The sequence below is a fragment of the Coffea arabica genome, chromosome 5c (genome assembly GCF_036785885.1).
Source record: "Coffea arabica cultivar ET-39 chromosome 5c, Coffea Arabica ET-39 HiFi, whole genome shotgun sequence".
In the NCBI taxonomy this organism is placed as follows: Eukaryota; Viridiplantae; Streptophyta; class Magnoliopsida; order Gentianales; family Rubiaceae; genus Coffea; species Coffea arabica.
The window spans coordinates 4,502,994-4,514,847 of NC_092319.1; the positions used below are offsets into that span (position 1 = coordinate 4,502,994).

The window sequence follows — 11,854 nt, forward strand, 5'->3', positions numbered from 1 at the left end:
CAACAGGAAAGCTGGACTATGTGGAAGTGCTGCATAAGTTGTAACCAGCCCTTCAACACATTCATATTCTGCTTAAACCCTACTGACGGTCCCATAGCTTATGAAGTGAATCAGAGATTAACCTGGAATCTGCCTCAATGAGAAGACTTGTCTTGAGTTCTAGTAACATACATGAAGACCCTCGCTTATAGCAAGAAGTTAAGCACAATTAAGAACAATTTCCATCATTCTTAGCAAAAGCAAACTTGTTGAGTTTTACAATCCCCCACATGGTTGGAATCTATGTGCACACATGTTGAAATTGAACTCACTTTGCCCTTCTGAAGTTATCAATATGGAACTGCAGAAACTTGGATCACATTCACACCTGTAACACTATATTCAAGAAAAGGAGATAAAGTTTAAGTGAGTTTCAGCTTGCAAAGCTTTGGTCCAAAATCCTTGAAGGCAAAAGCTAGTGATAGAGGAAAGGGCAGGCCGGTGCTTTATATGGTTTCCGGCACCCCAGGGGCAAGTGGCAAATGTAAGAAAAGCTCAAAGACAGAAAAACAGCTACTTGCAAGCACGAACGGGTAGAAGATGCAAGAGAAAACATTTTCTCTCTGTGGAAGGCTTAATTGCGATGTCCTCCTTCAATTGAATGTAGGCAGGGTGGAAGGACTATGCTCAGTAACAGTAGCAATCATCAGCACCATGTCTCTAGAAGAAGACATGCTCCATGTCATGTACTGGACAAGGACAACTCCTGATTATCATAATGATACTCTGCTTCAACCTCAGATAGTTTCGAGTTATGAATGGTGCAAGTTACTCAGACCTTTGTATTGAAGAACTCTAAAGGTGCAGGCTGAGTAGCCAACTGAACAAAAGGCTAAAGGAACAGGCTTGAGCATCCAACTGAACAAGAGTACCTGAGCGGCACCAACAGGTTCCAAAATGCAACACTCCATTGAACCCCATACTGCAGGTCAAAAATTGCCTTCCAAATGACTTTAAAAGCCAGGAAGTCTTAGTATTACAGCCTGCCAAGAATATGTTTTCCTAGAAGTACTTGTGCTTCCACCGTCATATTTACGTAAATCACCAACTCCTCATAAATCCAAACTGCAGGCCAGCAGCCAAACTAGTACTATTCAGTATCCTTTCCACTGTTATATGTACCCCTATTAATGTTTAGAGGAAGTAATATAAAGCAGGAGAATAAGTTACTCTTCATGGAAATTTTACTTATAAAGGTAGAGTAACTGTTCATAGCAAAAAAATGGAAAAAGGTAACCTCTGAGGTCACTATGAGTTGAAACTGCATCTACAATTTATTGGTTCAATAGGAAAAAAATTGGATAACTGCAACGACAAAAAGGGTTACGTTCTACAATCATTTCCAGAAGCCGGAACTTTCCATTCTAAACAAGCACTCTTTCCTGAGAGGTGAATCAGTGAAAATGGCCCTGATGAAGTCTTCCACCTATAAAAGTCATGTTAGTTAAGAAACAGTGAGTGATTTAATTTCATTCATAGAAATCCATCAACATTTAAGCAAAGTAAAGAAAATTGAATAAGGCTGATGCACCCTAGAATGGAATTATTCCAAATGTCAAAGTTAAGGTTGGCAATATTACCACAGCAATTTTCTGACTTGGAAAAGTTTGCCCATCATTAGCCAATGTTTGTTAATTCATATAACACTCAAGGGCAATAAACAAACTTTATCCCCCACAACCTCCAAAGTCTCTCGTTTGATTAATTTGCCACCTAAAACCATGAAATTTCGCAATGGCAACCACCCCTTCCTCTTCCTTTTCCTCTTTATTCTTTCCCCAGTGCCACTACTAGTCAACAAACCAAGCTGCTCAGAAGCATCTTGGTCAAATGCTCACTCACACTCAGTCAAACACGAGTCTAAGCATGCTCGTTGAGGTAACGAGCCAAACTCAAGCTTGTTAGAATGCACATCAAGCAACTCAATATTGTCTGTGAAATATATTTACATATACAACCATATACATTATACATACATGCATAACCATATACATCTATATACACACACATCCATACATATATGTATATACACTATATATGTGTATATATATGTGGGTGCTTATATGATATTCATACATATATGTAACATTACTAATATGTCTGTTCCTTCGGGACAAATTACATCTTTTTTCTCGAGTTCAAGCTCGAACTCATCTTCAGTAACAGCTCGAGCTCGATCAATTGTCTGCCTCTCAAGAGAGCATGAGCCAAGCTTGAACGCACCGTCCATAAGACAAGTCGATCACAAAATCTGATTTTGATGCTCGATTGAGCTCGAGCTCAAGTAGAACTATTTCTCACGAGTCGTAATTGGCTCATTTACAACTCAACTTCACCCTCACAACTCTGTTAGCTTTCTCTTCCATCTTCTCTCTCCAAAAGCCCGCATCTCTTCGATCTTCTCTCTCCAAAAGCCCGCACCCCAAATGTGGACGCCGAGCACTCTCAACCACAAATTTATTCCCCAACACCCTCATCCAATCAAACCCTGATATTTAAAACCAATGGTGTTTCTCTCTCTCCTTATATGAAGGCAAGGAATGGGAGGATAAGCTAGTTGCTGGGCATATGTTCTATTAAAGTGTACTTCTGCCCCAAAAAAAGGAAAATATAATTTGGTGATGATTTAGGACTTAAAAATATGTGAAGTTAGTCACACAGTATGAATTAGATTTTTTTCTTTTTAAACCTCTTATCCTCTTTATTTTATTCATCATGTTTGTGAAATGAGGATATCAACCATTTTTGTATACTCTTTTCACATGTTTTACTTATGTGAAGCACCACAGAGAGGGCAAAAAAAGAAGAATATTTGATCGATGTAATGGTAGTGATGGCATGCTAGAGATGAAGTGCAAATTTTGGACATTTGGAAGTGGAACTAAGACTTGGTGCACAACTGGAAAGAAATAAAGGGGTTTCTCCTTTTTGTTCGTATAAAAGAAACAAACGCAAGAGTTGGATGGCAGTAGACAGGGCCACTGATGTGAGCTCAGAGTATTTTTACGCAACCAGACTACAAATTTGCAATAAGTATTTAGTTAAATAAATAAACATGGAAAACTTGTCCTTAAATAATACATTTGCTCTGGCAGCTAATTTTGGCTGTAGCAGCATCGCCACCCGAGTGGTAAAGATTGTTTAGAGTTTAGTAAGAAGTAAAAAGTGTCTTCTTTCACAAAGACATTTATGTACGAAGTGTTCAATTCTTTGAGAATCATTTCAACTAAACACAGAAAAGAAAGAAAATGTATCAAATGTCATTGCGTGTTATTTTACCTCTGTCATTGTAAATCCACAACTGACTAGTTCACCACTCTCCCAGGCTGCAGTAATGGACTTCAAAGGCATGTCCAGAAGATCTGACAAATTACAAGATGTTAAGCAAAAAATCGAAAAGCCAACTTCCTTTAAACTGTGGATCAGTGTCTTCAAACATTCACATGCAAAGCACAGAAAAGAATATGATACCTTCCAATTTGTGTAACTTTTGAAGGGATGGAATAAGATCATTAACTGAGACTACTTGGCTTTGTTCTGAACTCCTTGTCTGCTTGATGTCCAATAGTGATGCTAATATAGATGACAGGTTCTCAAAAAGCAAATGAACCAGTCTTTGAAGCTTCAAACAATCAGAAATGAGGTTAATTACATAAAATCTAATTTCTTTCAACTAAAATTTCAAAAGCAGATCAACATTGTACCTGTAAAGTTTCTTCTGCCGCCATGTCATCTAAAAGAAGAATGTCTTTTGTAATTCTTGAGAAAACTACCTCCAGAACCATGCACATACTCCTTTTGTAGATTGAAGGCATTAACAGAGGCTCCCATATGATGTGTACTTTCTCAAGTATAAATGCAACCTAAACAAGAAACGGTCAAAGCTACTTCATAGCAAAGACAGAATACTGGATTTCTAAGTCAGAATTTCCCTCATCCATCAAGATTACCTGGTCAATGCTAAATTTAGCAGACTCGTATTGCTTTGTTAGGTGGGTGTTTTGAAACCCACCAGCACCATCAATAGCCTACAAACTCAAAACATTTTAGTATAGCTCTAAAAGGAACATGTACAGACCTCATTCAGAAGCAATGTTGTGTTTCAGCCATACCTGCTCTAAGTTGAAAATAACAACTTGAATTTGTCTCTGCAATATTTCTTCTGCTATCAGCTGGAATCGTGGAGCCAAATCAGCAAAGACAGCCATTTCCTTGATAGGATTTGGAAAGTCTGGACGATACTGAAAAATTAAAATTACATGAACAAAAATTATAACTAAATTGCAATTAAAGTATAAGCTCAAGTAGTTTATTGAAAAGAACAGCAATCAATCTTCAGTCAGAAGCACAAAACCTATAAATCATGATCATGTCAGAACAGACGTCACAAGCAAAGCAAGTATTCACCTAACAAATGATACTCTGGACAAAGAATTGTTCTACAGTAAGGTGCAATAATACAATTAACAGAAATAGTTTTAGTCACGAAGTTCCTTGAGCAACGTTTTTTTTTTTTCCAGTAATTAGGTGTCAAGCCCAGTGCCCGAGGGTCACCACTGAAAACTCTTGGAAACCCTGGGATAGGAAAACCTCTGCACTCCATTCTTAGGGTCAAACTTATAGTAATGCTGTTGAACATTGAGCAATCTAATTGTTCACCAAGTCTCAAGTTATTCATTTTCCCGCTCTAAAACTTTCTGTGAGTCAAAACAAAGATCAGCACAAAACCTTTTTCTTGCAAGTGTCATGCCTTGTAATTTAACTAGCCTTTCCAACAACATGTGAATTCCAGGAAGGGGGAAGAACTGTCATCTTTCTTGTAGAAAACCCATTAAAAACTTCACACAGCAAGGAATTACTAAAGAATCAATTGGAATTTCTGCCAGATCATCAAACCCAGGGCAACATATCTGAATTGCCTAATCTCCACTATTTTCAAAGAAATTTCAGTATAAAAACCTAAGGAGTCTTGTAATATGAGTTCTTCACACTTCTGGATAAGTTCTAATACTTAAAAAAAAAATTGTGAGGAACAAGCATGAGGTTTTTTTCTTGTTTTTTAAGAAAGAACTGCAAATACAGAAGTACAAAACTAGGTGAAATGGACCAACTGCCAGCAAATACCAAACTAGCACCTCTGATCCATAAGATAGCATGAAAACATCTTCAGCATCAGAAGTTCTATACAAGTTTGGCCCCATAGCCAGATATATACGAAACTGCCAGAGGTAATGTAAACCAGTTTTAAGTTTCAAACAGAAGCATATAAAAGTTTTAAGAATATGTCAGCAACAAAAACAGAATCTATCTAGTATTTTTTAGATGAAGAAGTCTGATTCTGGCATATTGGGAATATATTAGCAGCAAAAAATTATATAAATACCAACCTCAAAGGCAAGACCAAGGATCTCCTGAGCCAAATATAGACAGTCATTGTGCATGAGAACAGCTGCCTGGTTAATGGTAGCAAGCTGCTTTTCTAGCTTCAAGAAATCAAAAGATGATATTATGACCATAGGGTGCTGTTTAATATGAGTAAAAAATTCAATCCCAAGAGTGCAGCAGCATATCTTGAGCCAAATAGAACAGCAAGGTAGTGAGGCTAGAAAACATGTTTAACAGCTAGGAAAACCCATCCTTCAGATCGATGGACATCGCTAATTGAAACCATGTGTTTACTGACCTTGACAGGTACGACAGCTTCATAAAGGAGACAAGCATCTCTAGCAGCATAATAGAATTCTAATCCAACTCTTGGAGATGACAAGCAGACATCCTGTTTGTAACACCACTATTAGTAACAACGACGCAGCATAATGCTATCTTGAATGACAAGCCAAGATTCCTAAACGGTGGTTTTACAGGAAGAGTTCAGGTTGATACGCACATAAAAGTAGCAAAATAGTTGAGGTACAAAATGGAAGGACAAATAACTCTCGTCTCCCTCCAGCCACTAGAAGAAGAAAATTTCTTCCCTCCCTCCCTCCCTCCCTCTCTCTCTCTCTCTCTCTCTCTGTATCAGTGTTTTTTTTCTCTCTCTCTCCCCATGTGTGCATGCGTTGTTTGGGGTTGTGGGGAGGGGTGGATGGCGGAGGACAGTTTGAGTAAGATGCAAAATAATGCATACAGCCCCAAGGAGTACCTCATGAGGTCATACTCCAGTCAACTATGTTTCATGAAATCACTCTACAAACAAAAGATAAGAAATTTCAATCTCTGATCTTCCAAGTTACCAAGTAACCTACAGGAGTTGGTTCTCAGTAACTTATAAACTGCTCTGAATCAGATCATATTCTTCTCAAGAGCTCTACTCAATCATGTAATTAGCTGTACTCTCCAGAAAGTAGCACAGCACTATGCCTGAATAAATTCAGTACCAACTTCCCAGAAACCACATCTTGACAAATATTATTTATCCCTGATTGCAAGGTATTACCTACTCTTACAGAATGGAATATTAAACTCAAGGTAAAACTTAGGTCATTTAAATCCTTTTAAGCAAATATTTACTACCCAAAAAAAAAGCATCTCCATAGCCACCTTTTCATTTCCCAGATAATTTATTCTTCAAAAGAAAATTTTTCCAGAGTACTTCATTATCATTACCAAGATGAGAGAATCAAACAGGATAATTGGATTAAGAATCCATGAAAAGATATTCTCAAAATGATCAGTACTCTCCCTTGCCCGACTTCATGTTGAAGATAATATCTTCTGAGTACTACTCTGGTTCAAAAATTGCTCAAATATACTTCACCATCTTACTAAAATGACCAGCACAAGAGAATAAAATGGAGCAATTTGATGAACAAGCCATCACAAATGCAAAGCAAGGAAGGTAGCAGAGAAGATGCAAATATAAATACGGAGCAGCTTTGACTCAGTGGATAAACTGATTTAACATGACTTTTCATAGATTTAGCAGAGATCAAATTATCCTTTCAGTCAACTCACCTTAAGGGTTTTATGCACCAGCTCCATCAAATTTAAAGCTGCTTCAGAAACAACACACCTTTCAGATGTAAAAAGCAAAGTGACAACACGATTGGAGAAATTTTCAGCAATTTCTTCATTTTCCGGTTCACTACTTATCCTTGTATGGTCCTACAGAGATTCCCATAGATAATCTCAGCTCCATGCTTCTAAAAGATCAAATGTCACTTAATATGATTTATACAACTCACTTGAGGAATAGTGAAGGCAGCTTGTAGAAGCATATATCGAGCTTTGGCTAAAATCTCAACCTTCTTCCTTGAAGCAAAGTGAACCTCAACATTGTTGGCAAATTCAGTTAGTCTTTCATCCTTGTTATCAGAGGTCGAAATGAACATCAACTCCTTTAAATCTGTCTCAAACTCTGAGGAAAGCTTCACAATTTTCTGAAAGTTGTCAAGTTTGGAAGCATCATCCGGGACAAACTGAAACCAAAAATAGCAAATCTCAGTATAACCCATACTGGAAAAAGTTTTACCCTGAGCTTGTGAAATTCTCACCCTACATAGGTAGTTACCTATATTTAACAAAAGGTGCACACATACACCAAGAGACACATACAATACTAACAATTGCATACTTATGTTTTCATACAGACGTTGATACACACACTATGCATGCATTCAGATGTTTAAACTTGAACTTTCTAATACTTTTTCATTATTTAATTAACAATCTTGAGGAGGCAAAAAAGACAACCAAGGTCCAACTTGAGACACCTAAGAATAAAGGCAACCAAAACATTAACAAAGACAAGCCAGATAAATCTCACTGAGACCAGCAATAATTTCCAAGACCAAAGAATAAGTGGGTTTACACAAACCTTGGCAAGAAACTTCGAAATGATCATATCTGACATCCTTGGCCACGTCAATCTTCCAAAACGGCGCATCCAGAGTCCATTTTGGAAGCAAAACGATTTGTTTATAAACATAACAATCTGAACTAGTGCAGAATAGACTGTTTCACCATCTAAACTGTTACTCTACAAATGAAAAATGTCAGATTCATGTAGAATCTATGAAAATTTTAACCTGCATAGTTTGAGAGATGCAAGTTGGGCATTTCTTACCATGAAAAAAGGATATATGATGTACCATTTTGAAACATAGAGTTAAACAAAAAGAATCTGGAATTGTACCATGTCATTTGTACATGAAACAATAGTAAGAACTGCCTCGGAGGTTGGCCCCTGGTCTTCACTAATTTCCTCCACAACTGAAACAGATGATCTACAACTAACTGCTCGAGCAATGATATGTTTGATCATTAAGTCGGCTACTCTTGCTAGCCCATAATCCAAAATGCCAACTGCCTAGTAAAACAACAATTACAAAATGAAACTGCTCCCCAAGTTTTGAAGTTCGGGAAGAGTTAAATATATGTAAATAGTTAATACTAGAGTAGCTTAGATTGCTTGATGTGTGAGAGTTTCAACTGCAGTAATTAGAAACCTGTTCCTGTTCCAATGTGGCACTTTAGTGCTTGTATGCTTGCCAATATCATATCTATATGGCCTCAGTATTCCATGAGGCATAACTCATAACTAATGTTTATGCTTTATAGTTATAAAGCAGATGCAATTCACAAATTGAAACAAGTAAACCAAAAACAAATAACAAAAGACCAAGACGGAGGGAGGAAGGGAGGGAGGGAGACAGATAGAGAAGCTGCAAACCTACATCCATGGCTTTCAAGACTGTATGAAGCTCAATCTTTTCAGCTCCATCCATGCCCAACCAATACTTTACACGAAATGAACTGCTATCCTGGTCAAATCTCACAGCACTCTCCACAAACCTCATTAGGGCTTCATGTAACTACAACCAAAAGTGATAAAATAGATGAGAATAATAATCCTCACAAACATTGCCATTGTCAAATAAATGTTTATCCCAAAAGAGGATAGTTCAATAAAGTATCATTTTTTATGCATCAAACTCTGGATAATTTCCAGACAATAAAGCATCTTGCATTTAATTCATTCAAGATAGCAGCTTATTAAGCTCTTAAATATCCAGATTAATCTTCACAGCATATAACTTTAATTTGTAGATACATCAATCCTATTCACAGGTTTTAAAACAATTGCTAAACTTCACAATTTTTAACTGATCTGATAGGTACACAAATATAACCAATAAAGAGTGATTCAAAACAACATAAAAGAAAATTTGCTACCTTGTCAAAACAGTCAGCCCATTCTTTCCTTAACAGTCCATATGCCAACAGTTGACTTTCTTCATCTTGTGCTGCAGCTGCTTCATCATTATGCACATGTAAAGCTGTCTTCAGTTCTCTGAGGGCCACTGCAGCCTCTTCAACTCTACCAATTCTGATATCCTCCTTCACAAGTCTCAATTTCTCGCACAATTCCAAAATTAGCCCCAACAACTCCAACACTTCCCTCTTCTCCCTTACCTCTTTCCTCTTTGCAACCATTTCTTCAATAACCGACTTGATTTTGGTGTCAACAGGGTGGTCTGAGATTAGATTAAGTATATTAAACAATTCACTTGAGAGCTGTTCAGTCCTGGTAACAACGTCAGAGCATTGAGAGAAGAGGGAAGAGAAGTCCAGTTGGTGAGATCGGAGGTAGTCATGGACTTTTGATTTAATGTGGAGAGAGCGGACTTGCAGGCGGTCAATGAGGAGATGAAGATCAGGTGTGGATAGTGGGGTTGAGGGGTCATCTAGGTCTGGTGTTGAGAGAAGATCTCGGATATCTATTGAATTGAACAGTACATCCATTAAGGGTCTGGGTCACCGGATACCTCACTTTTTCTTTTGTTCTCTTTTCCCAGGGAAAAAAAACTGGTCAGGGTTTTGGTAAAGGTAAATATTCCAGTGCAGAGGGTTCTAAACAAAACACCTGATCAATCAATATGTACTGTCTGTTCAATTTCCAAGAGCTAACCGGACACTAAACTTCATTAGCCTCTGGTGTTAAAGCCAGTAAGAAAATCAATCCATCCTCCTGAAAAAAAGCAATAGACGTTAGGGATGATACATAGGTGTAGGGGCTTACTAAAACAACTTTCAAGATCCAGAAGAGCCATTTAATTTGTAGTATTAAAGGAAACAATAAAATTCTAGGCAGTTAGTTTTCAATCCCAGGATTGAATGGTTACATGGAAAATTCTCATAAACACTCAGTAACAGTACACTGTATATCACATACACGGGATAATGATATGTGTTTGCAACACCAAACTGTGTTCAGATGGCAAAGTGTTATGAGGAGCTTCATACGCACTTAAACCCCTGTGACTGGATTCGAGCTAGGCCTAGCACTCAAAATGTCAATAAAGATGCTAACACTTAAAGAGAAAAAAAGACAAAGAACCTACAATGTAAATTAATCCCAATCAAAGATAAACTTCAGCAGAATGAGATAGAATACACCAAGTCTTCATCCTTACAAATATAACATGAAGCTCCACAAGTGCCTACAATTTGCTGATTTCATTCAGGCCATACTAAAATACAGGAATCCGTCCTCAAACACGACGAAACACAGACCAACTATTGCACTAACAGAACTCATTGTCAATTTCTTTTTCAACCAAAGAGGTGAAGAGTATAAAACGAACATCACAAAAACTAACTGAAGAAACATGTGAAACTGCATTAACAACTAACTGATGCTAATTCATACATATCACCAATAAAATATTCATTGATTTTAGCTACTGCCTGGAGATGAAACTACTATTTCTGGACAAATAAAAACCCAGAAAAGTACATGAATTTTCAAAATAACTATGAAAACAAAACAAAAGGAACATGTAACTAGAACAAGAAGTAAGTGAGTATCAGCTAACTAAGTTGAACAAGAAACAATTACATTCCAATACTAACCTCAAAATTCTCCAAATGAATGTGCAATTACTGGCTAATCACCTGAATTGAACGACACCCTGATCCTGAATTTGGCAAGTAACAATCTAGATCAGCCCAAGATTACGACAGAAAAATTACTTCTTGTACATCAATTAGTTTTGAGGTATGTGCTGAGAGAAGAAAGCGAACGTGTAAGGATGATACACCAGGAGTAGCAGAAAGAGGGGAAGGTAGGAAGGAAGAAAAGGCCCGGTAGTGGACTAGAGAGATGGGAAGATTCCGGCAGAAAAGGGTCGGAGAAAAGAGACCGACCGGCCGAAGTGGTGGTGGCCGGAGGAGAAAGGAGGTGGTGGAGGAAGGTATTGCTTGTGGAACGTCGTTATTTATTTGAGTGAAATGCTTAATTTCAAATTGTCCCCCATAATTAAGAAAATAGCAAATCAACCTCGACTTTCATGAAACCTATACATTGCACCCCATACTTCATTGTAGTAAATATCTCGAAGAAAATTGGAACCATCCGAAAAAGTTGTCGTGTAATCTTTTTTACATTTTTTTTTTCCTTTCATAGTGTATTATTTGAGGCCGACTCACTTGATTAACCCCTAATCGAAAGAAATAATCATGTAATCTTTTTTTTTCTTTTTCTTTTTCTTTCCTTTTTCATCTTTGTTATGTTTAGATTTTTCTTTATTCCTTTCTCACTCCTATATGATCAATATGTCCAAAAGAATTTCTTTTTAGTGCTTAAAAATAAATTACAATTTTCTTATGAAAAAAATACTATTTTTACTATGAATTCCTTGTAATGCATTAATTGTAATAAACATAGGAATTAAATATTTATTTTAGTGATGCGCTTTTATTTTTTTCTTCTATCTTCTTTATCTTTTAAAATTTCTTTTGGCACTTAGATATATAACGTTATTTTCCGTGAAAGATGTTTAATTATTTTAAATATCATAAGAAATTTGTTTGG

The 11,854-nt window shown here is 37.0% G+C and overlaps 1 protein-coding gene across 4 annotated transcripts; it reads right to left on the minus strand.

The window, feature by feature from the left end:
- Positions 1-1,201: 1,201 nt before the first annotated feature.
- Positions 1,202-11,252, minus strand: LOC113690574 (centromere/kinetochore protein zw10 homolog). Of its 4 annotated transcripts, none has more exons than XM_027208542.2 (15): positions 10,894-11,252; positions 9,214-10,009; positions 8,711-8,852; positions 8,174-8,343; positions 7,856-8,017; positions 7,224-7,457; positions 6,994-7,143; positions 5,723-5,815; positions 5,427-5,522; positions 4,152-4,280; positions 3,990-4,067; positions 3,744-3,902; positions 3,511-3,661; positions 3,319-3,401; positions 1,202-1,465 (listed from the first exon to the last, which is right to left on the minus strand). In XM_027208542.2, the coding sequence occupies exons 2-15, from the start codon at positions 9,781-9,783 to the stop codon at positions 1,376-1,378; spliced, it is 2,307 nt and encodes a 768-aa protein (XP_027064343.1). In that variant the 5' UTR covers positions 9,784-10,009; positions 10,894-11,252; the 3' UTR covers positions 1,202-1,375. The 4 variants fall into 4 exon arrangements, with proteins under 4 accessions (XP_027064343.1, XP_027064341.1, XP_027064342.1 ...); XM_027208540.2 differs by having other exon boundaries at positions 8,174-8,347; positions 8,715-8,852; positions 10,936-11,251; XM_027208541.2 differs by having other exon boundaries at positions 8,174-8,347; positions 8,715-8,852; positions 10,894-11,251.
- Positions 11,253-11,854: the final 602 nt, after the last annotated feature.